Source organism: Chinchilla lanigera, unplaced genomic scaffold, assembly GCF_000276665.1.
Source record: "Chinchilla lanigera isolate Chin_1 unplaced genomic scaffold, ChiLan1.0 scaffold00106, whole genome shotgun sequence".
NCBI lineage: Eukaryota > Metazoa > Chordata > Mammalia > Rodentia > Chinchillidae > Chinchilla > Chinchilla lanigera.
Genome location: NW_004955507.1, coordinates 2,687,891 through 2,713,711, shown reverse-complemented (window position 1 = coordinate 2,713,711; position 25,821 = coordinate 2,687,891). Strand labels below are relative to the sequence as shown.

At 45.3% G+C, this 25,821-nt stretch overlaps 1 protein-coding gene across 1 annotated transcript in view; it reads left to right on the top strand.

Moving 5' to 3' along the window:
* Nucleotides 1-25,821, top strand: part of Tll2 (tolloid-like 2) — a 126,543-nt gene that overhangs the window by 4,450 nt on the left and 96,272 nt on the right. Inside the window, exon 2 of the mRNA XM_005407577.2 lies at nt 23,779-23,889. Coding sequence (XP_005407634.1) covers nt 23,779-23,889 — 111 coding nt within the window. The remainder of the gene's footprint in view (nt 1-23,778; nt 23,890-25,821) is intronic.

Below are 25,821 nucleotides of genomic sequence, written 5' to 3'. Positions count from 1 at the left end.
CGCTGTGGTCTAGTTGGGTTCCTCAGAGTATGGCAGCTGGACTCTAAGTGGGTCCAAAAGAACCAGATGGAGGCTGGAGTGCCTTTGATGGTCCTGCTTTAGAATCACACATTATCACTGTCCCCAGGGTTACAGCCCTCCCAGATTTAAGGAGAGGGAACATAGACTTGCTGTCCAATGGGAGGAATGTCAAAGCCCTCCTAAAAGACCATGTGGAATGGGAGTGGTTGTTGGAGCCCGTTTGGGAAAGTATGCTCCGTCACACTTCCCACAGCATTAACTAGAGATCAGGCATAGTGGGCTCTACAGATTGAGAAAAAGTTCTGAAAACATAAATATGGAGAGCCATGAGGCAGAGCCGTGGAATTTCCCAGGGTTGAGCTGAAGGTATGTGATTCAGGCACTAAAATTGTCAATGTGAGGCTTGGATGAAAGTGCTTGTATAACTTTTGAGTTTATTAAGTCCAAGGGAACTGGTGGGGAGTTGGTTTTATTTTTCAGCTGGTGGCTTGGGAAATGCCAAGGTCGTCCTTGTAGCTGTGAGTGTGGAGTTCTGATGATATAGTCTCTGGCCCCTGATGGCTGAAGGCCAGAAGCCAGTGTAAGAGTTGTAGCCTGTGAGCTGGCTCTTCCCTCATGAAGACCTTTGTGCTCCTCCTCACATTTTCAGACCTTACTTCTGCCTGCACTTTGGTGTTTCGCTTCACCTTGTCATTCTATACAGGATAGCTGAGCGATCAGGGTTTTGGTCACCCAGGGCACTCTCTCAGGCAGTTCTTGCCAGCAGCCTTCATGTTATGGATGTGATGCTAGAATGTTAAATTCCACAAATTCAGGGATTTTTGTCACTATGCCCAGGGCCTAGAGCAGCATCCAACAAACTACAGACACTTATCAATACCTGCTGACTGAGAGAGGTGTGATTTGGGCCTATGTGGGTTGGGTTCATGGCTGAAGGGAGTCTGTGTTTGCTGTCAGCTGGAGCACGAAGCAGCCCTGCCCAGAGGGCTTCAGACCTACCTCTGTAGGGTGCCCAGAGTGTAGGCAGGGAGACTGTGGAGTCCGTGACAGTGTTCCTTAGTGTTCCGGCCTTCGTGGTGGCAGTAGGCCCTGTTTTCTGAGGCAGAGCTGAGGCTCACTGAAGGCTCCTGAAGGCTTGTCTCCCTGGTATCCTACCTGTCCTCTTGAGACTCCCACTGGCCACAGCCTAGTAAGGGCTCCTGCCACTTTTATACCTTTATTTTCATCCTCTTTTCTCCTGAGGTCCTTACTGATAAGCAGATGCCGATTTGATGAAATTAAAATATGTCAGGGCTGGCCAGGTGAGGTGATACACACCTGTAATATTAGCACTTTCAGAGCCTGATGCAGGAGGATCACAAATTCTAACCCAGCCAGGGAAATTTAGCAAGACCCTGTCTCAAAATAAAAAATAAAAAAAGAAGGATTTGAGATGTAGTGCAGTGTGAAAGCCCTGGGTTCAATACCCAATACCAAAAAAAAAAAAAAAAAAAAAAAAAAAAAAATTGAGGGCTGTATGAGGATTAAATCTCTGTCTCCACCTCCAGTCAGAAGCAGCATCTAGTCTACCTCTGACTCCAGTACTGCAGTCCCACAGTGCACTGGGAAAGGCTGAGAGCTGGCTAAGAGCACAGGCTCTGATGTCTGCCAGACTTGAATTCAAGTCTTTGTAAAGCTATACAACCTTGATTCCATTACTTAAGTTCCCAAGCCTGTTTCCTCACTTGAAAAAAATTACTAAAATCTACTTTTCAGGGTTCCTGCAAGGTTCAATGATACATGTGTCCATTTCTGAGCATATTTCCTGGCCCCAGGCAGGTACTTGTTGATACTTATATCATCAGAGCACAGACAGTTGCTCACAAGCATTTCTTAAACTCATTTGTTTAACAAATATATAGAGGAATTTAAGTTTTTGCAATAAGCAAATAATTTCACATAGTATAATTAGAGAGCAGTCTCAATTTCAGGCATTATCGCTTCTTGGCCTTTTGGCTAAGATCAAGTGTAGTATCTGTTCTTATCAGTTTAATTTCAGGCATCATGGTTGTTAAATGGTCTCAAAAGTAAGTAAAGGGTGAATTCTATGGTATATGAGTTTTATCTCAATAAAGATACTTTAAAAAAGAGAAGTTGAGTAAAGATGAGGGCCAGGCTGATTTGGGGAGTAGCCTCGCTATCTCGACTCTTGAATAACTGTCAGGCAAGTGGTGCAGTGCCCAGCTGAGAAGCTTGCTCAGCTGAGCAGGTGTGTATGTGTGGCCATCACAACCAAACAGAACCCAAGGCTCCTAATGGTGGCTGCGATTCCTGTTAGGAGGATAGTATCTGGGAAAAGGGAGATGGGGACAGGGAAAATGTTGGACCTCTTGTGGGTGGAGCTGCTATAAGAGCTGACCCACAGCAAGAATATCACACTGCTGACCCTCAACACTGATTTTAACACCAGCTCTAAGGACAGAGCCCATGTTTGTCAGAAAAGTCCACAATGACATCAAAGGTAGGGCCCCAAGTCTTAACATCAGTGGAACCCATTTTTTCTTTTCTTTTCTGCCCAAAGTGCAGTGATCAACAGTGATCAATATTCAAAGTGCAGTGATATTTGGGATGACATTCTGGTTGGGAGTGTGTTATGGTTGATACATTGTGTCAACTTGGGGAGTCTAGAGGTTTGGCTAAGTGATTCAGCAGGAAGCCAGGGTGCTTACTTTGTATACATCCTGAGCCTGTGGAAGAGGAGGGCATGGAGATTTTGTGAGAGCTACACGCCCTTTAGGTGGGGGTAGCCTGTTTACAAAGTAAGGGAGGGAAAGAAGCTGCTTGCCGCCATTCCTCCCATTTGCTCTGGCTGTTTGCTGTTCGGCTGCCATTCCCCCCTTTGCTCTTGTTGCTTTGCTATCTTCTACCTCGGAGCCGGCCAAGTATGGACTGAAACCTCCACAAACTGTAAGCTAAATAAACCTTTCCTTCCTTAATTTTGGGCGTTGGGTATTTTGTCTCAGCAAGGAGAGAAAAGTAACCAAGACAGAGTGTGTCCCTTCCTCTGCTGGAGGGCACAGCAGAGCCACCTACAACAACCCCAGATATTCAGGGCCTTGGCATATGCCAGGCTCTGCACTGGTGCTGATGGTCTAAGTACCTTTCAGACCTTGGCACTGGCCCTCGGCACTTCTCACCCAAGCTGGGCGCAGCTGGCAGGGTAGCAAGATGTCCCAGATGGAAGCCAAATGTAGACAGTACCTTGTGGTCAGTTCTGAACCTCTAGATGACCACTGCTTCTCTGGACACTCATGGTACTTCTAGTCCTACACCATGACACTTTGGGCATCTGGCTCTTCCCCAGTCCAAAGCGGACAAGGACCTTCCCATGGCATTGCAGTTTGATACCCATACTCTGGCATCAGGCTGACAGGTTTTCCTTTTGGGCTGTGTCACTTACTAGCTGTGAGACCAGGCCCTGTCTACTTGGCGATGTTCAAGTGGTACTGGCCCTCAGGTACTCCCAGCCACTCCCCTCTCCAAAGCAGTGTTCCTCTGGCCTCCAGGTTCCAAATAGCCACACACCAGCAGGATTGGGGCCACATCACACTTGATAGTGGCACACATCCTCCTCCACAGAGACTTTTCCAGCAATCTGAATGGAGGCTACACCTTCCTAGTCTCCAAACCATTGCTTTTGACCCTCATCAGGTTTTTCCAAGAGAAGAACCATGATACTAGCTATTACTGCAGCATTAGCTTCAAGCTTTGGGCCATGCCTGATGTTATACAAAGCTCTTATTCTTCCATCGTCTGCACTGGTCTATCCAGCAGGCCAGATTCTGTGGGTCCACATTCAATAAGCATCTCCATTCTGCCTACTCTGAAGGCCATGCTTTGTTCCCCAGGGCACTGTAGCCCACTACCTTTTCCTCTGTCCTTGGCTCGGAACCTGGCAAGAATGGAGAGTGCTGTCCTTCAGAGTATTCTCAGTCTGAAGGCCCTGGAAAGAATAATACAAGGTGTTGAAATGTGTCCATTTACCTCTGTTCCTCCATCCTTTCTGAAGACCCAGGTGCAATCCTTGGTGCCAGCTTGGTTGAGGGTGACGAGTCTGGCCACTGTCCTCCCTCTCGAAGGGAGCGGACTTAGATGGTCAAATTTCCCAGGAGGCTCTGTGTTGGAAGAGCAACAGCAGTGAAACATCCTGTTGAAGAGACTTTGGCATCAGCCAACCTGTGGCTTGAAGTCTGTCTCTGCCCTTCTTATCTGAGTGGTTTTCACCAAATTTTTTAACCTCTATGAGCCTATGTTTCCACATGTGAATAATGGGAATAATATTGAAATATATCCTATGTGTTTGAATATTAAATGTGATATTTCGAATGAAGGGTTTAGCAAGCTGTCATTAATTGTTAGCTCCTCTCCTTGCTATTGTTGTTACTCCCATCACAGATTCCCCATTTAATAATTTCCCTGTAAGTGACAATTTCAAGGCCTGTGTATACTTATCTCTCTCAGAGCTGCCAAAGGTTCTCTTGAGATCCATGGCACACAGCAAGTGATGTTTTGTTCCACTGCTCACCGCCTCTCACCATGAAGCAGGGAGAGGATGACAGATAAACTGTCTATAAGCAGGTTCTGCATGGTACTCTCTCAGCCTGCTCATAATCCAGTTCTGCCTGGATGCAAACATAGCAACAGGAGCTGAGCTTTCCTGCTGATTGGTTACAGACCTATCTGTGATCACACCACCCCCTAACCACTTCTGCCAATTACCAATAAATATTCTCAAGCTCGCTTGCATGAGCGCTTGAGTGGTGATGTTCAGCTCTTGAGTCTTCTTCGCCTGTGCTGCCAGCTGGGCCACTTATCTCTTGCCCCATACTGCAATTTGCACCAAGCATCTTTCCTTTCCTCCCACCTGGGTTACTGGCCTGGAGTTGGTATGAATCCTCTGAGCTGGTTCCCCACAGGAACAAGCTACCTCTTTAGTTCATTTTCACGTGCCTGGGCCAGTTGTCCTGCCTGCTGAGCCAGGACAGCCACGCTGTCCTCCTCGGCACACAAAGTGCTGGGCTGCATGACACAGGAGCTAGACTGGTACCTGCCTGAGTCAGCCAGGTGCTTAAACCAGAACCCTGGTTTCCAGTGTTGCCACTTGACTTTCCCTCCCTGTATCATGAAGCCCAATCCAAACCCTGCCAATTCTGTGTTCAAAATTGAGCCTGTCCACTTCTCTCCATCCTCAGTGTCACTGTTTGGTCCAAGCCCCTGCCACTCCCAGTTGGTCTCCTGCCCTAGTGCCTAGACTCCTCTCCCTAATGCTACTCTTGCCTCCCAAAAGCTGTTTTCTAGGCAGCAGGCAGGCGGATATTTCTGTATTCAGGTCTGAATGTATCTGCAAAATCAGACCTGCTTAGGACCCTGTCTGACTTCCCATGTATTTGGGATGAGAGCAGCAGGCAGGCCTGTGTGCTCTGGCGACTGCCTGTCCTGCCTCAGCCTCTTTCTCCCCTCTGGCCATACTATCTCATAGAGGTTCTTTCTTCTGCTTGGAAAGGTCTCTGGACTCTCTGCATGATCAACCCTGACACCTCCTCCGGGACTCAGCTTGCAGTTCAGATCCCAAGATATATACAGCCTTGGCCTCAATCAGGCCTCTCCTTTTTAATTGCCTATCTGCTTTGTTTTTCTGTGTAGCACTTTTTACATGTAGAAGTGGGTGGAGTTACTGGTGTGATGACATGCTCAGTGACTGCCTTCACATTGGACAATGAGCCTCCCAGGTTAGAAACTGGACTCATGTGATTTCCTGGTTACCAGCATGGTACAAGGACCTAGTGGTTCCTCAACTAATATTCAAATGAAACATGGAGTAAATGAGAAATCACTGAGACTCAGAAAAGGTAGTGATCATCATAAGGCAACCACGGGAGGCTTCCTGGTGAAGGGCAAGGCCGGCCCTGGGCTTGACCTGAAGAGATGGAGAAGCTGGGGTACAGGGGAAGGCACTTCAAGTAGAACAGATAGTAGGAGTCATAGTGAGGCAATGGGATGCTTGGGATGTGTTTGGAGCTGAGAATTGACTCGGTTTACTTTGGAGAATAGTAGAGACAAGATTGAAATAAGCTTGGAACAGTGACTGTCAGGCTGAGGTATCTGAAACATACCCTTAAGGAAATGAGGAGCTACTGATTTTGAGAAGAGTGTTATCGTGAGTATATATGATGCTTAGGCTCTGTAGAAGCAGGAAGCAGGGGGCCATCAGGACATCTAGCCATGGGAGCATGAAGACTGGTCTACGGCCTTGGAATGGAAAGACGGAGAACGGGAACAGATTGTGGCTCTGTGCGTGGGAGAGGTCCTGAGCTGCACTGTGCTTCAAGGTCATGGTTAAAACAAGAATGAGGTCATCCAGAATGTTCAGTGAGCATTGGGGTAGACAGGAAAGGAGATTATGTTTTAATATAATTTTTTAAAATTTTGTGACAAGTATACAACTACAGGAGAACATTTAGAAAAATATACAGCGCACAAACTAAAATGTCCACTAATCCCATTGCTAGAAGTAGTTTGTTAATGTTTTGCTGTATGTTCTTCCTGACTTTTTCTGTGAATGTTTCTAAGCATTTTTCTCTCCCAGAATATACTGTCCATAATTGCTTCAAACCTTCTTCTATTTTCACTTTCTCTTAGTACCATGAACCTCTTTCTATGATAATAAGATGCTTATGTAATAAAAATACACGCACAACATCAGTTTAAGTTGTTTTGTACATGGTTGCTTAGTTGCCCCATTTATTTAACTAGTTCCCTTTGTTGGACATACAAATTTTTCTCGATCTTTTTCTTTTGCTTTTATAAACAATAATGCTGGAGTCGTCCTTGTAGCTAGATTGCTATGTACATCTTCAATTATCTCTATAGGATAAATTCCTAGGAGGAGAATTACTGGGGATATAGTTCATTTTAGAGATTCTGGTTCCTCTTTTCCTATTGGCTTTTGGGCTGGGGGTGTGGAATGCTTGCCTAGCACATGCTGGGTTGGATCCCCAGCACTACAAAAACAAAGCAAAACAAATCAAATTACCCTTCAAAATTTTTTACTGCTTTGCATTCCTATTAGGATTAATACTTTGTATTCTGGTATTTAAAAATCTATCTATGCTGGGTTGAGAAAAAACCATTTTGTTATTTCTTCAATTTGTGGTTGTATTTTAATTTACATTTCTTTTTCAAATGATCTTGAACCTTTTAAAATATAGTTTGACAATCTGTATTTCCTTTTCTTTGTGCATGTACTTTTTCCCCTCTCATTGTGCTCATTTTCCTAATTAAATGTTTACTTTTTAACACTGAATAAGAACTCTTTTAAATATGAAGAACCTCAACCTTTTATTTAGTATATTTGCCACAAATAAGATTTGGAGAGATTTTTTAAAAGCAGAAAATTTATTTGTACCATTTGACTTTTTTCATATAAGCATATGGCTGTGTCAGTTAAGATGAGGTTAAATTGCTAGTAATAGGCCCAAGTCAATAGGTTGTGAACATCAGGATCCAATGTGGAGACTGAAACCACACCAGTAATTTGCACAGTAATTAGTAAATTTAATATAAATAATTGTTAAGTGGAAAAATGAGATTGACTACTGAAGGTTGTAAGGCAAACTCTAAAGAAAACAGGAATAGCCGATGATGTAAGAGCAACTACTAGGGAAGGAGGAGCTCATTCCAGGCTGAAGTTCTAACTTCATAAGAGTATGGCTGTGACTGGTTGGAGGTTAGAATTCCTTAGAGTTCACCAAGGTACAGTGCTCCTGCCCCACCTGCCCTGTGGAGGATACACTCTGAGTCCTCCAGTGGGAGTCTGCAGGCACTGATAGTACTGAACCCTGTTTATACTGGTTTTTCCTGTATGCTCTGCAGCATTGCCACATAGTACCAGAGTTAATCTGTCTTTGCACATTTTATGCATGAGTGCCTCCTTTGTATCACTATACTTGTGCTTTTGAGACCACTTCTACTGTTAAGTAGAATGAGGGTTACCTGGATATAAACACTGTGATGTGGATCTGAAAACTAAGAAGGCTACTAAGTAACTAACAGGCAGGTAATATATACAGCGTGGATATGCTGAACAAGGAGATGAGTCACATCGTGGGCAGGATAGGATTTTATTTTCAGACTGCATTTGACCTTGGGTAACTGAAATAATGGTAAACAAAACTGTGGATAAGAGAGACAGCAGTTACACAGTAGGCTGGCCAGCAGGGAATTGCCCAATGGAGATGCAAAACTCTGACGGTTAGCGCCAGTGATTTTCTGGACCACTGCAGACATCGTTCCTGCAGGAGCAAGAAAGATGAGACTGCCTGAACCAGGAAAGGGGTCCTTTCTCCTGACTATTACCCTAACACCCTCTACTGACAAAGTCTTATGTGCCAGGAGAGATGGTCACAGGATCCAACTCCAGTAGGATGGAAAATGACCGAGAAGGGGAGAACAGTGGCTGGAAGGCAATATATTAATCATTGGTTTAAACAAGCTAGTGACCTGTTTCTTTCTCACAGCATTATCTGGAAGACTATGATCCATGGCCAGACTATGATCTTCCTCAGGAAGTCCTCTAGAATCCATACTCCTTCCAGCTTGTGACCCCATTCTCTCTGGCTTAAGGCCCTTGTCCTCTTGGTCCAAGATAAAGTGCAGAGCTCAAGCCATCACAGGCTTTGTCTGGAGTTGGGAGGGGAAAAAAGGGACAAAGAATGTGAAAAGAGGTTTCCTGGGAGCTGCCATTTGTCCCTTTTGCTTCATCTCATTGCTTTAACTTAGTCATATGACCACAGGTAGCTACATGGGAGTCTGGAATATTTTTCTTCTGAAGGGCCTAGAACTAAAAATCAGAGTCTCAATTTTTAGTTTCTTCTGAAAGTATGGAAAAAAGGTAGTGGTGGGCAATAAGTAAGCCTTTCCCCAACTAGCAAAACTTGCTTGACCTTTAAGTAGAAAACTTAAGAGGACAATAGACAGCTGTTATTACTGAAAGTTTACCAGGTATACAACGTAAAAGCTTTAAGTAAAACCTGGTAGAATGGAAAGAACTGAAAATGTTATCTGGAAATGGAATGGTAGCTGGAAACCCCTGGGATTATTTATTCTAAGTATTTCATGTTTCCCCTGAGAACCCTGAGGGTGTGGAGGGGCAATAACTTGTCCAAGGTCATATAGATAGCTATGGGTCAGGCAGAAGGTAGACCCCCAGGCCTACTTTGCTCCCTGCATGGTATATCTTTCCATTTGCAGCACTACTTAGGGTCTCCAGTGGCCCTCCTCTTCAGAATGATTCATGCATAATTGCACTTGGAATTTATAGCTCTACAAAATATCATTCCACAGTGGAGATATTAGGGTTTATGAGATGTGCCTAGCCCTAGAATCAGAAATATAAAATGTAAAATTAGAATCAAATAAGTTCTTGGCATTTAGGACCTCAACTGCATCTTCTCTGTTATTGAGTAGAGCTGATATCAGCTTGCACTGTGGGAACACAGCAGAATGTCATATTTTGCTTGAATTAAACAGTGAAAACCATTATTTTAGGCCAAAGTAGTCATCCAATTCTCATCTTTCTATTTAGCTATGAAGGTCATAGAGGGCTGTCTTAGAACAACTATGCAAGTTAGGGGCCCAGCAGGAAGCAGAATTTACCCCACATGTCTCAGAGAGACATTAATGCCAAGCATCCCTGTGGTGAAGGGACCGGGAGGAAATAACGTTACTGGAGCCAGAGCCAGCCAGGAGGGCGTTTTAGTCACTTTCCCATTGCAGGGACAAAATACCCAACACCCACACATTAAAGTGGAGAGGTTGGGGCTGGGGATTTAGCTCAGCGGCAAAGCGCCTGCCTGGCAAGCGCAAGATTGTGAGTTCGGTTCCTGGTACCGGAGAAAAACCAAAAACCAAAAAAAAAAAAAAAAAGTAGAGAGGTTTACTTTGCCTCTTCGTTTTCAGAGGATTCAGTCCATGGTTTGTTGGCTCCAAAGCAAAAACATCATAGTGGAAAGGCATGGCAGAGGAAAGCTGTTCAAACTATGACAGCCAGGAAACAGAGAAAGGTGAGGAGCGTGGGACAAGAATATAACCTTGCAGGTCATATCCCCAGTGACTCATCTCCAAGCAAGCCCCACTTCTTAACTGAACTCATCCTTGGATGACTCCACTAGTGAATGTAGTGTCTTCATCATCCAGCCACCTTCTAAATACGTGAGACTTTAGGGGACTTTTTTGATCTATACCATAATAGAGGGAAAGTGGCAGAAGGAGGCACCTACTGCCAGTCCTGCAGCACCAGAGCATAGGAGAAATGTCTGGACTCACCTCTCCTCTTCTGATCCTCCAGAGTTGTCTCCTGGTTGAACGCAACCAAAAATCAGACCTGGTAGAGGAAACAGGAAGATGCCATCCACAGGAGCAGGTTTCCTGGGTGCAGAGCAGAGCAGAAAGGGTAGAGAAGTTTGCAAGAATAACTGTGATCATAGCTCAGGCCTGGCTACAGCTATTCATTTATGTGGACTGAAATATCTTTGGTATTTTTTTAATTTTTTATTTATTTAGTTTTTAATTTTATTTTTGGTGTTTTTACAGTTTGTGAATGGCAAATGTGTGGGCACCCTCTGTGCCATTGCTGCTTGATCATGGCTGTCTTTTCTATGGGTCCAAGAATTCACCTCAGAGTGCTCAAAGAGACACCACAAATTGAAGGAGATTGGCTTGTGCAGTGAAATCTGTTTAGGTCTTTCAAATACAAGCAGCCTGGCAGATATGGCTTGTATACTCGTACCAATCTGATGCACAATTTTTAAAAAATTCGCTGAGCAGGTGTTTGTTGAGCCAATTGAATCATGCTTGGAAAGCCAAGCTGTGGCATGGTGGCTCTGAGATGTATCAGTGCAACCATATTGTGATCTGCAGATGAAATGCAAACCAGGAGGTCATATCTGCCTTGAGCAAGATGGCCGCCAGCCCGGGCACTAGCCCGACCCTCTTAGCTCATCTGTAAAGATGTCAAACAAGGTGGAAGGGAGAGCTGGTGGTTTTCTTCAGGTTCAGTCAGCTTTCAGAGCTGTTCTATGGGGCTCCTCTGTGTTGGGCACTCTCCCAGGTCCTGATGGACCTGTAACATGAGGTCCTGCAGCATTTCTTGTGTGTCTACTAGACAGCGCCCCTTGGTTTCAGGCATTGGCTAGATAACTCTTAGCTGGAACAAAGAGGAGCAAACAGGGATATAGATGTTGTTGGTATGGTATAGGGTGTGGCTGATAAGTGAATCTCAACCCACGTGCCATTTCTATCAATTTGTGCTGGCCCTCTGTGGCTCTGTGTTGCGATGGATTCAGAGGCTTTGATCAGGTTCAGTTGTCAGAAGGGTCGTGACCAGTTAGGGATATTTGTCCTGAGTGAGAGCAGATAAGAGGAGGCACATTTTTGTCTCATATTTGCCATCCTTGGTGTGGGAAAGAGCATGGCTGAGAGTTGGCAGACTGGCCTTCTGCATGTGATATTTTGAGCAAGACATTTGACCTTCCTAGACCGAAGTTTCCTCTTATGGAAAACAAAGACACTGCTTAGATGACTTAAATTCTCACCATCTTAGTAAGTTCTTGATTCAAACTAGATTTTTAAAGTCTTCAACATAAAACTTTCAATGAATCTGTTAGATCCAAATAAAATATTTACAGCTTCCCACTCCTCTCTGCCATATGCTTGAATAACTAAGCCATCCGTCCTCAAGAAGGCCACTTCCCCAGGAGCAGCTGGGGACCCTGGTGACAGGAGGCTTCCCATACTAAGCAGATCCCATCCTTTAATCTCAACCCAAAGATCCAGGAGGCATGATTCACACTGCCTGCTTCCTCTCCTGTGTCCTCTGCAAGCCCGAACCTCTCCCCCTCCTGCTCTGCAAACGGCCTGAATGCAGAGTCCTGAAATTTAGGGTCATGGTTTCAAAGTTCATGGTCCTGAGAATAAACAAAAAAACTATTGTGGTTGCATAGAGCTGTGGACCCCATTAACACCGTCCCATGAATATTTATAGCACGGAACTACAAAAGAACATAGAGGCCATATTGTATTTCCTAGAACTTTCCTTCCATGGGGTCCTTTCTCTGTGGGTCACTTTAATGTAAGCTTTGCTTATCTAGTTGCACACTTTAAGCCGATTAACTTCTTACTAAAAAAACCCTCCCTGTTTGTTTGTACATACACTCCCTTGACAAAGATTCACAGAAAACTGCTTTAAACCTGTTAAATCCCTCTGCTGGAAACTTGAAGTGCACTAAATGTGTCTCTGGGTAGGATTTCCCCTGCAATGCTCCCTGCCTCCGGCCCCTCCACCCACCTCTGCCTGTTTCCTGAGAGGAATTCCAGTGGTTAGAGGGCTCCACATTTAGTTCCTCCAATAATCTCAGCTTATCTCTAGGTGATTCTGATGGAACATTAGCGAGGTCCTTCCTTGCTTCTGAGAGACTTGTTATTGCAGTGGCCAGGCCGCAGGCCCCAGGCAAATGCGCAGTGCTTCTCTAAAAGAAATCCAAGTGAATGCAAATGTTCAATTTGGGGGAACTTGAAGGCCACTGACTCCACTGGTTCTTAAGCATCAGTGTAGGTCAGGGTCACTGTTAGCAGTGAGGTGGACATGCATTGAAGATGAATATTCCCTGTCCCTGAAGATTATGATTGCAGAACTCTGGGTTGGGGCCTGGAGATGTGCAGACCGATACTCTCCGTGGACACTTATAGAGTGAGTGGTTTGTGGGCTACATCTCTAGAAATACTGAGCTGAATCGACTTTCTCATTGCATTGGTGAACAAAAAATGCCACTGAAGAGAAAAGTTACTTGCCCCAGGTCATACTAGATTCTAGTGTAGACCAGGGAAGTGTAGACGATGCCTGTTTCCCAGTGGAGCATGTGGAATATTTATGATTATGACCTGAAGTAGAAAGCTGATTGAAAAGTACCCCACCTCTTAGGGCACCCCAAATTGGAAGGGTAGAGATGAGAACCAGGACATGGTCAGCTGGTTGAGGTGAGGTGAGGTCACTGTGTGGGAGAGTCTAGGTCTCCATAGGTTTGGAGCAAGCCCTGGGGCAGAGCTTGTGGGCGGGATGCACTCAGAGAGTCAGGGGGCTGCTGTGGGCCTGCCGCTTTCTGGGAGGGTGTGATCAGAGATAAAGGTGGCTGTGGAGTTGAAGGAGTCACCCCCTGACTGGCTGGGCTGCTGTGTGGCTCACAGACCCTTCACCTCTGCAGGCCTCAAATCAAGGACTTGATTTTCTTCAGCACTGCCAAAATCCCATACCCCGTGACTCTTGGACTGTCCAGTAGGGAGGATGTGAAGGACCCTCCAGACCGCCTTTCTCACACTGTGCCGCCTCTAAACACCTGCTGGCTGTTCAGTCTCTGCCTGCTTACCTGGAAACAGCATTTCTTGCTGGCCCTACTTGAGTCTCAGCAGTACTAAAAACCAGGCTTGCATGGAGCAGTGAGTGAGGCTCTGGGTTTGGTGTTTGCTGCTCCGTGCCCTTCCCATAGGTAGCTCACATGGGCTAGTCATTAACTTCGCCAAACTCCACTTTTCCCCATCCAATCCGGCCATGAATGCTGCCCTGGCTTTCCCTGGACTTCTGGGAGGAATGTTCACTCACTGGTGTTCACTCACTGTTCACTCACAGTTATTAAAGTGTTCCAAAGCTTGGCGCCAGGCCCTGTGCTGCAGCTGGGGTCTGGAAGAAGGAGGGGAGAATATGTACACAGAGGGCGGCAAACTGTGAGGCGCTCGCTGTGCCACAGTGAGGAGCTCCTCAGGACCGTGCACATCGGGTGCTCTGACTGCCCTGAATTCTGCTCCTGTGCCTGAGCCTCCCTCTGTGCCCCTTCCCAGCCTCTTGGTACCTGTACTTTCATGGCCTGTCCAGCTTTCTCCATTTTTAGCAATCTACCCACCCAGCTGTGTCCCTATGCCGGCTGTCTCCACACCGGGCACCCTCCACACTTCCCCTGACAGAGTATTGCTATTTGTCACCTCAGGGACTTTTCATATGCTGTCCCTCTGGCCAGCATGCCCTTCCCTGATATGAGCCTTCCGCTCATTTTCTGTCCTCCTACTGAAGTGTCACCTCTTGGTGAGTCCTTCCCTGGCTCTGAGATTAGTCACTCCTCCTCTCAGACTTTCCCTAGGAGATTTCTTACTCGGGGGCAAAGGCAACTGTACTGATTGCCCAGCCTTTGTCTTGGAGTAGTGTATTTGTTAGGATTGTAAAGGCATTAAGTCCTGCAGGAAAGAAAGTGGTTTAATACAGCCTCCCTTAGGAACTCCTTAGAATGTGAAACTCAGAAGCACTGGCTTGGGGTGTTAGGGCTCTGGTTTGGCAATCAGGGACCTTCGTTTGCTTAAAACACCTGTACAACCTCTTCCTGCCTGCATGATCTTGGCCGCATCCTTCCGCCTCTCAAAGGGAATCTTTGCTTGCTCATCTATAAAGTAGGGACGAGAATGGCTTTCTCACAAAACTGGATGGATTGAGGCAATGGTCAGAAGGCATTTGGCTTGGCCCCAGGGCTCTAGTGAGTGCTGTATGCTTCTGCTGTCGATGGAGAAAGACAGGGTGAGATGATGTTCTGTGTACATCCGGGGACGGGGCTGCAGTCTTGGTCAGATCACGGTCACCTTTGCAGCTATGAGAGCCAGGCACACATATGGGGTGTGACAGAACTCAGAAACTGTGAGATATTTTGTAGACAATGTGTCACTACCGTAGTCCTGGAGCTACCTTGTAAGACCCAGTTGTGCCCATCTCTTCCCAAGTGCATGATCAGTGACTCTGAAATCAGCCAAAACAAGGGACTTTACACTAGGGAAATCAGCAAGCCCTACAAACCAAGACTGTCCCTCCCCCAGCCGATTGTTCTATATCAGCATACCACTCATTATGCGTCCTTGGAAAGCATGTCTTTAGAATGAGCCTCCTTTTATATTTCCACACTTATTACATAGTAAGTTTAAAATTGTATTTGACTACTTTATGAAGATGTATAGTTTTGATTTCTGAAAAGCGTTATTCCTATTGAATTTCATCACCTAGTCTTGAAATGATGATTTATGAGCCAGAGCTTCATAAACAAATACTCCCACCTGACAACAATCACCTGGCTTGCAGGCTGAAGCTCCAGTGGGGTCAGCCATACTAGAGTGGAGGGCATTTTCACTGACATGCATTTTGCTTCTCCATCCACACTGTACATCTCTATAATTACCCTGCACGACCTCTTCACTACAGGCATGACATACACAAGAAAGATGGTGGGGAGCTGGTGGCTCCTGGATCATGGTTGTTGGAGGCAAAGTCTCTGGTCCCCTGTGTCAGTGCTTCTCAGTTTAGTGTACATGTAATTTACCTGTGGGCTCGTGATGCAATGTGGAGCCTCATTCAGCAGATCTAAGGGTGGGCTCTGAGATTCGATATTTTTATCAAGTGGCAAGATGTTGTCAGTGCTACTGGTCTGTGGATTACCCTTTGAGTAGAAGGGGCTGCTGATGGAAGAAGTGATGGGAATATTTTGAGAGTCTTTTCTTAGAAGGTGTTATGGTTTGAGTTTTTTTTTTTCCCAAGGGAACAATATAATACAGGACACATATTTTATAAGATTATTTATAATAGTCACCCAAAGAATGATATACAAAAGAGTTTAGGAAATCTGTCCACACACTAAGACCCAGAATTCAGCTGAGGGTCTAGATCCCACGGAAATGTCCTGCATGAGTCCAGCTAAAGATCTAGAGCCCATAACAATGCCTCCCATGAGTCCAACTGGAGGCCTAGAGCCCATAGCAATATCTCATGCAGGCCTGTTTCACGGATCTGCGCTGGGAAGTCCCAAAGGTCAGTGGTGGAATCTAGGAAGTCTGTGCCAGTGGGATGAAGGATCTGTGCTAGCAGGCTGAGAGATCTACACTGGAGCCAGGAAGTGATGTGCAAAGTAAGAACCAGAGCTCCCCTGAAAAGTACCACAGCCATCCTCAGCAACAATGAGGTCCTGAGCTCCTCCAATGGTGAAGACAGCTGAGTTCCCATCAGGAAAGCCATTGCAGTAAGCTTCTCCAGGAGACTGAGCTGTGTACCATTTTCCCAACCAGAGCTAGGAAGCAATGCTCAAAGTGAGGACCAGGGCTCCCCCAAAGTGAACTGAAGCTATTCTCAGTGCCAGCAAGGTCCCGAGCTCCTTGGAGGGTGAAAACAGCCAAGTTCAACAGAAAAGCCAGCATGACGAGCTCCTCCAACAGAACCAACAGCTGCTTACAGCTTCTACCAGCTCCCAACAGCCTTTCTCAGCTCGCAACAGCCTCACAACTTCTTCTCCAGGTCTGCCTCTTTTGCTGCTGGCAACAATCCTCAGGCAGGCCCCCCATACTCAGCACCATGCTTACTCAGTTCAGCTATGATGGCCTTCTCTGTGTGGAATGTACAGGTGTCTTTAGTATGTGTGGGAGATTGGTTCTGAAATCTGCAGATGCTCAAATCCCTTATATACAGTGGCATAGTATTTGCATGTAACCTTATGCACATCTTCTTGTATACTTTAAATTTTCTCTAGATTACTTATAATACCTAACACAATGTAAACACTATGCAAATAGTTGTTATACTGTAGGAAATAATGAGAAGAAAAAAAGTCTGTACATGAGCAATGTAGACACAATTTTTTGACGATTGAATCCAAAGATACAGAGTTCATGGATACAGAGGACTGACTATATAGACTTGCTGACTTGCTTCTAAATATTATGGAGCCATTTATGGATTAAATTTTTACTTATTTACAATTAATTTTGGTGTGTGGAATGAGGTTCAAAGACAACTTGATTTTTACTTAAATGGATAGATAACCCATTTGTTTCAACAGAATTCATTGATTAGTCCCCTTACCTTGCACAAATCTGTGAGGCCTAATTTTCACAAGATTGTCTTGTATAATTTAGAGACTGCTTCCAGACAGTTCTACAGAGCAGAGTGGTTGTCACTGTACACAATTTGGTGTCTGGTGAAGCTGGTCCTGCTTTGGTGCTTTTCCTCCACTGTTATTACCTAATTATACCAATGCATTTCAATATAATTTTGTCAGATTAATCAAAAAGTTACTGTGGTTTTAATTAAAATATATTAAACCTGTACATTAATTTGGAAAAGTTAATATTTTTACTGTAATTGTCTTTAAGAACATAGTGTGTCTATCCTTTTATGTCAATTACTTTTTATAGTTTCAGTAAGATTTTATATTTCTTAATATAGTACCACACTTTTCTCATTAAAGTTTTTCCTAGCTATATGATACTTTTTGCTATTTTAAATAGAATTTAAAATTTTATATTACAGTAGACACAATAGTTTATATTGTGTTATTTATATTTTACACTGTATTTATAACATAGTCATTACCCATGGATGGAAATTTGAGCAAAATAAAATTTAAACTTTAGTTCTTCCTCCCATTAGTAACATTGCAAGTGCCCAGTCACCATATGTAAGTAGTTGGTACCATATCGAAGAGCTCAGATATGGTACAGATCTGCTTTCTTCCTGAGAAAGGTGCAGAAATTTGTGTATACAGCAATGTAATGCATTATTATTGATAAATCATTTTTTTCTTGTGTGTTGTTCATATATCTTGTTGATTTGGGATCACTTTTCAATTTATTCTGTTAGGAATACATAGGAAAAAGAAAGCAATTGGTTTTATTTTTATTTATTTATTTTTGGTACCAGGAATCAAACTCAGGTCTTTGCTCTTGCCAGGCAGGCGCTTGTGCCGCTGAGCCATATCCCCAGCAAACAGCTGGTTTTATATGAAACTTCTGGATTCCTTTCTGTAGTGGTATTGCCCAGTTTTCTTTGTAAAGAGGAAAGAAGGGTGGGAAATACATCCCAGAAGGATTGTCACTCCCCACTTGTGCTCGTGGTAGCCGTCACTAATTAGTTGCTGAATTCTTGGCGTCTTTGAGACTTACTTCTTTGCTGTCCTGCTCTTCTCTATGAAGACACATTAAATAAAATGTGGTGGGGAAGGAAGGAACCCTGTTACAAAGAGCACATTGTAGCAGGAGTTTGGGGTCTGGCTTCCTACAGTTGCCTTTGCCTTATTTAGAATGTCGAGGCCAATTTTACCACCTTCAGAATAGGAGTTTCCACCCGCAGCCCCAGACGCCTGTCGGCATTGCTAGTTCAGGCTAGTGTAAGGGGAGTTCCCTATACTTGAGACTTGGCTATGACAAATGACTGGCCTTAGCGAACCACTCGGCTCCCTGCAGAATATGCTCTTGTCTGTGGAATAGCTGTAGGGGTTTAGGAGAGAGGCTCTAGATGACATTCTCATTTTAGACTTCTGTCCTGGGGTACTGGTTACTCTGGTGAGAGTCTGAGGTAGATGGGGCACCTGGGCAGTGCTGGGGCCTCATTCTCTAGGAGGCGTCCATTCTGTGGTGGGCAGACAGTCTTCTTGGATGGTGGTGTCTTTTAGGGGTAGTCACAGCAATGTTCTGGGGGATTCAGAGACGGGGCCTGTAGGACATAAGTGCAGAGTTTGTGATCCAGATCTTGTCACGGGGAGCCTGGAAGCCCGCAAGGAGGAAGATGAGGCTGGCTGTGGGAAGGGGCCCTGAGTAGGGATGGAATCCAGTGATGGGCCACGGGCAGCTCCATGTCTGTTCCCTAAGGACCAAGGCCACGCCCTCTTGTGGCTGCTGTGGGTAAGGACTGCTGTGCTGGGCTCCTGTGTAAGTCAGTACTCCTGCTGGGTGGGCTTTGTAAGAATGTCTCTCGGCCTTGCTGCACTTCATTGCTAATGCAGACCATTGCCGGGTTCTTGATGACTGCAGGATGCAGCTCTTTGGTCACATGTCCTGGGTGAGACCAGGTGCCAGCCCTACACTAAGCACGTACATTTTCTTACTTGATGCCCACAACAACCCTGGGAGAAGACAATGTTACTGTTTCCCCATTTGAGAGATGAAGAAACTGAGGCTCAGAGAGATTATGCTCTTTGCCCCGGGTTTCACAGGCAGAACCTGAGCCCCAGCCTGATTTAACACCTTCCCTCTTAGCCCCTAGACTTACGCAGCATCTCATGATGACCCACTTTGGCAAGTGAACTGGGATTTGGTGGATGAAGTATGTACATGAAACTGTGGCCGTCCCCAGGCATTTAGAGTCTGCCCGACTGGGAGGCTGAGTGGGTGCTGCGAGCTGAGGAGAGCAACTTAGGGGACTGGAGAGGGCCCTCTGGCATTTGTGGCAGCGTGACTCCACAAGAGTCATTCTCTTGCCTGAGTCTCAGTTTTCTTATTGTAAAATAGGAGTGAGGTCAATATGGATTAACAAAATACTAAAATAAATAATGCACAGGTAAAATCCATTGCTCACTGAGAGCACAGAGAACCTGATCTCCCCAACCCCAACTGCACTGCCTTTGTCTCCCACTCCACCTGGCTGATGCCTGGCATTCGCTGCTCAGTAGGTATCTGTTAAGTGAATAGGTAGACACAGTGTAACCCCTGTTGTTGTCTGAGTTACACTGTTCTAAAGCAGTGCAGAAAACAGAAAGGATGTGCCAGAGGTGAGAAGGGAAATTCATAGATGTTGAGGATGGGAGTTGAGTTCAGCTTCGCAGGGGCAGGAGCTCTCTGAAGGAGGGAGAGAGACAGGCAGATGCCCAGAGGAACCTAGTATCGATTAGACTGGCAGCACTTTTCAGCCTGGGCTAGGCCCTGGACCAGCTGCTTAACCTTTATCTGGTTTCATCCTCATACAATTCTATAAGATATTGTGGACTCTATTTCCAGATAAGGACACTGCCACTCAGAGAGATCAAGTGACTTAGCCAAGGTCATGCAGCTCTTAAATGATAACATTTGGGTTTGAAGCCAGAGATTTCTGGCTTCCAACCACGTGTTTTTAATGTGCCTATCCCTGAAAATCTCAGTGTCATAACCGCCAGGGTTTTTTTCTCACGTTACATATTCACTCTGTAGTCTGCCTGATGTGGAAGACTATTTCTGCAACATTGTTTGCCTCAGGCTTTGGGAAAACAGGACAAACCATGTGTGGGGTCTTAAAGGTTCTGTTTGGAGCTGACATGTGTCACAACCTCTCCTTTTCATTAGCCAGAAAAAATGTCCCATGGTGAATGCTGACATTAGAAAGATGGGGAAATATAATTTGTCCCCAGGAGAAAGAACAAAAATCATAACTAATAATAGACTCGATCACAAGTCTTCACCCTCTTGTAACACATACTTGCTTTCCTTTCCCTCCTGTATTTATCTTTCCACAGTGAGACACAGACACCCCAGAGTCGTGCGCAATCATGGTACCAGGCTCAAAGTCCTGGATCTTTCCATTGCCTCTTTACTGAGTCAAGATGTAACTTCTCTTCATCCAGAGACTTGCAAATAAACCAACAAAAAATTATATGTTCCCCATATACATACTCAAAATAGAGGGATAGATCGGAGACAGGATAACTGTAACAAATACTTCTACAACAGCCACTCGTCCTTAAAAGTTCTGAAATCATCCTGGACACAAGTTACAAGGGGCCCCGAAGGTGGAGACAGTCCTTGATTAGGCTGTGAGCCCGCCTCCTATGGGTGGTTCTCTAATCATTTTCCTCCATGACCTTGGACTTCAGGCTCTGAGAGGTCCTGCCTTTTCTTTCTTATTGTTCTTATTGGTACTATCTGAGGAGGACATCAAGAAATTGTCCTCCTCGTGGGTAGCTTTTTCAGCCTGCCTTCTTCCCATAGAAGGCTGGGGTGCCAGGATAGTCTGGGGGTCACTTAGTCTGTAGTAGCTGCCATGTCCCCTAGCCATGCTCGGGGCTTTTTGGCTCTGTGTTTCTCTGTAGTGCTGTTAACTTTTATATCTGGCTCAGAGCTGTGCCATAGCTGCTCAAAGTGATCTCCTAGCCGTGTCTGTCTCCAGGCTTCACTGCTGCCTCGCTCTTCCTACGCTTCTGTGAGAGCAGCACGTTGTCCGTCTCCTTTCCCTGTCCCATTCTTTCCATCTGGGAAGAACCATTTACTGAACCTCATCATGACTGGTCCTTGCTACCGATTGAGTTTATTTTCCTTTTACAGTTTGCTCTGGGTATAACTCAATACTGTATAATTCACCCATTATAAGTGTGTAAGTCAATGATTTCCGTGTATTTAGTAATTTTGTGAATCACTACAATCCAGTTTTCGAGCTTCCCATCACCCCAGAATTTCCCTCATGCTCATTTACAGTCAATCCTTATTCCCATCCTTTGTCCTAGACAATTACCGATCTTCCTAGCTCTATAAAATAGCCTTTTTTAGACATTTCATATAAATTGAATCATGGAATGTAGTCTTTTGTATCTGTTTTTCCACTTAGGATGGTATTTTTGAGATTCATTGGAAGATATATTGATTCATTAGGATTCATACAATTCATAGAACACATGTTGTAGCATTCAATTCCTTGGAATTGCTCAATAATGTTTCATTGTATGTATATATATACTGTATTTGTTTATCCATTCAACAGTTGGTGGACATTTAGATTGTTCCAAGTTTGAGGCCATTATAAATAAGAATGCTATAAACATTTGAATATATGTCCTTGTGTGGGTTTTTTTTTTTTTGAGACAGGATCAAGCTATGTAATTCAGGCTGGTCTTGAACTCACTGTGTAGCTCAGCCTGGCCTCGAACCTGTGACAGTCCTGCCTCAGCCTCCTAAGTGCTGGGATTACAGTGTGTGCCACCATGCCCAGGTCATGTTTTTATTTCTCTTGGGAGATCTCTAGGAGTGGGATTTGTAGAATGTATGATACATTTATGTTGAATTTTTGAAGAAACTGTCAATTTTTCATAAAACTATATCATTTTACATTCTCACTAGCAGAGAATCAGAGTTCTCATTTTTCAACACCACAAAGCTAAATTTTAACCTGAATTTGTTTTTGAACGTTTTTCAGCTTTCTTTTATTGCATAGCTATGAGAATAATGTGGCTCTTCCAACTTAAGTCCTTAAATTTTCAGACTCTTCCTATAATTTTTATTTCTTCTAAAATCATCAGAGTTTGGTCTGGTGAGGTATACCGATAATCCTAGCACTCAGGAGGCTGATATAGGAGGGTCATTGTGAGTTCAAGGCGGGCCTGGGCTACATAGTGGGTTAAGGACCAGCTTAAACTACACAGGGAGACCCTGTCTCAAAAAAAAAAAAAATTGTCAAATTCTTTTCTTTCCTTTTTCTTTGTGGTGGTGGTGAGGATTGAACCCAAGACCTTGTACAATGCTAGGCAAGTGCTCTACTACTGAGCTACATCCTCATCCCTTGTGCAATTCTTTTATGAGCCCGTTCCTTTTTTTAGGACCTTGTTGAAACATAGCTAATAGCAACTGGCATGCTGTTATTATTCTGACTTTCACTCGCTTCACTTCAAGCCTTAAGCTCATTCAGTTCATCATCTGCCTTAGAAGTTAACGCAGGCCACAGTCTGCCCACATGTGCTTCATCCTGTACAGCATGCCCACCCAGCCTTTATAACCACTTCCTGGACATATACCCCCAGGCACAATGAGTGGATTTTGGTTATACTAGCACACCACTTCAGATAGCAATTTTTGTGTTAGGATAAAGAAGTTGTACTCTAGTTTTAAATGCCTATGAACCTTTTTTTATCTCCCTTTAGTCATGCTACATGTTTCGCCAGCTTTCTGTTACTATGACAAACATCTGGGGTAATCAAGTTGTAAAGAGAAAAGGGTTCTTCTGGCTTACATCTTTTGAGGTTCTGGTCCATGGTCATTGGCCCCATGGCTCTGGGCCTGTACCCTGGTGGGAGCAAAACTTCTCAACCCCTTGCCAGGGAACAAAGGGAAAGAGGTGGCCCGGCTCCCACAGTCTCTCCAAGGGCACCTCCCCTCAGTGACCCAAGGACCTCTCACAAGGCCTCACCTTCTAAAGGCTGTATCACTTCCTACCAGCACCACACTGGGGCTCAAGCCTTTAATACATGGCTCTTTGGGGGACACTTGTCCAAACCAGAGCACCACACATCCCTCCTGATGAGCTGTGCCTGCACTCCACATCATCTGTACCCTGGGTTCCGGGGAGCTTGAATTGACCCTGTCTAGAACATTGCGTGTCTTCTGGGAAAGGGAAAGGAGACATAGTGAATCATGCACTAGCTCCTTGGACTTCCTCTCACACTGAGTTAGTCACCTCGGGTTGTGTGGCCAACCCTGACATCAATGGGACAGAGAAATACAATCTCCTCCAGGGGAGGGCAGCACATATTATGAATAGTAGTATAACCAATGACATTATGCTTTTTCTTTTTTATCCTGGGGGCCTGAGAAGAAAGAAACAGCTCTTTATGTGGTGGTTTTTCCCACAGCTTCCTAGAGCTAGGGTAAGGCAGGGGCCTTTCAAAATACCTTAAAGACCGGGGATTTAAATGCATGTGGTGATTGGCTCCTAGCCCATGGCTTTGATGTGCATAATTATTATCTGCCATTCCTCTCTCTCTGACAGTCCTATCACTTAGGCCCGGGGAGAAACTGGAGTGAAGGGCCTGTATTTTCTAGAGTTTGTTCCCCAGTACCCAGTGCCCTGTAGGACATTAGTAAACCCATTTTTCTTGACCTCCAGCTTGAGTTGACCCAATTGTGTTTTTTCCTTTCTAGCTGTGTTCTGGGGGGATATTGCTCTGGATGAAGATGATCTGAAGCTGTTCCACATCGACAAGGCCCAAGACAGGACCAAGCCATCAGGGCAGGAAATGGGACATAGCACTGGTTAGTACTGATCTTCTTCTCCTGTCCTGGATGGGAGGGTGAGGACTCCAGCAGGGATAGGTGGGGACCAGAATCTTTGGCGTTTGACTTGAATGTCCAGTGCTCATCTGGCTGTGGAAAACAAGGGACTTAATCCCCATCCTTTCTCCTAGAAAGGTGGAGCTGGGACCTCCAAGTTAGCTGATCCTTCTAAGAAAATCTCCACTTGCCTCTTCGTTGGAGGGCTCGAGTTGGATCCGAGTGCTGTTCTTAGGAATCTAGCATGGGTCCTGCTGGCCCAGACTGGAGAGAATTCCTCGATGGGCTGGCTTTGGGGTACCTGTGATGATATTAACAATGACCAGATTTTGGCAGTATTTGCCCATGGGGCATTGTGCACTTGTGTGGGACAAACAGGTGAGAGCCCCCTGACGGTGAGACTTACTCAAGCCTTTAGACTTTGGTTACCTCTGTCTCCTTCTCCCTTCTTGCTGCCACCGTTGAAGTGAGTAGTAATGACACTGGTATCCTGAGTTCTCCTCAGTTTCCTGCTCCCTGGGCTCAATGACTTCAGCTTTGTGTTTCATCATCTTTGGAAGCAGTCTGTGGAGTTGAGTATGGTAGCTGATGTCCCTATGTGGCAGATGTAGCTTGTTATCCGGTGACTGAGACTCACAGGCGCTGACTATCCACGACTCTTCTTCCGGCCCTCCCTTTCTCTGGAAGCTTTTAGGCACCTACCATGGGCCATGTCCAGCGCTGGTGCAAGAAGGAAGATGATATAACCCCTTTCTCCTAGGAAACGTTTTCATTAGGCAGACTGGTCTTAGATCTGATCAAGTTCTCTAACATCTGCAAAGTTCAGTTTTTCTATCTGTGAAATAGAGATGAAACCAACTCTCACCACAGAGATTTGCGAGATTGACTTCAAAGATAACAGGCTAGCCCAGTGCCTGCCATAAGGTCTCACAAGATGACAGGTATTTCATTCAGAAACTCTCATGGCAAGTGAGTAATGAATCAAGAGCAGTGGAAGAGAACAGGGCAAGAGGAGAAGCCTGCCAGGCCTCTTGTGACTGCAGTGTGTATGATGAGTAGGAGTCCTGAGTAGGAGAAAGGACCCTTCAGGTGGAGGGGAAGCCAGGAGCAAAGGCGGGGAGTGTGAGAGCAGCTCTCTATTCAGGGGACAGAAGTGAGGTGTGGGTCACTGGAGGGAGACCGTTAGAGGTGGGCTATGGTGAGGACGCATTCGGAGAAGATGGCTGGGGCAAGCAGTGAAGTACATGGTCCTGAGCTAGTGAGCTCGGGCATTACCTGGGGGCTGCAGGGGTCCTGCCCAAGTTTCTCACGTAGGACGTGACTTGCTCAGGTTGGACTTGGTGTGCCTTGGTGGAGTTCCCTGTCCTGCTGCTCTTGGTAGCCTTCCAGCTGTCCTGAGGATGCTGGGTTCATGGCTGAGTGCTTGGGAAGCCCCAACACATTGAACACTGCTGGTGACAGGGGCAGGGCGTATCAGGCAACGCCTATCCCAGCTGCTAATGCAAGCAGGAACATCCTGGAAGCCTGGTGGGAGAGGGTGGGAGTGTGCCCAGTCAGGAGTGACTCTCAGTGCTTCTAAGGAACACGAGCAGCTGGAGCCGCTGGGCTCCAAAGCTCCCCATGGGGCTTGCTGGATGAGGAGCTGAGGCTTTCAGGAAGTCAGGGGGGCCATGGCCAGTGGTTGCAGGGAGGGAGGAAGGAGCCATCAGGACATGTCAAGAAAGATGTCAGAACATCTTTGTGGGGCTGATCCTGACTAACATTCTTAGGATTTGTGAGGCCTCTCCTGTGTGATTTGAAAAATCCACTTGACTTTTGAATTAACTTTTCAGTTACTTTTCATAACAGGATATCCGTAGCTTTAATTGAGCTCCAACATCAGGAATCATCTCTTCTTTTTTTTTTTTTTTTTTT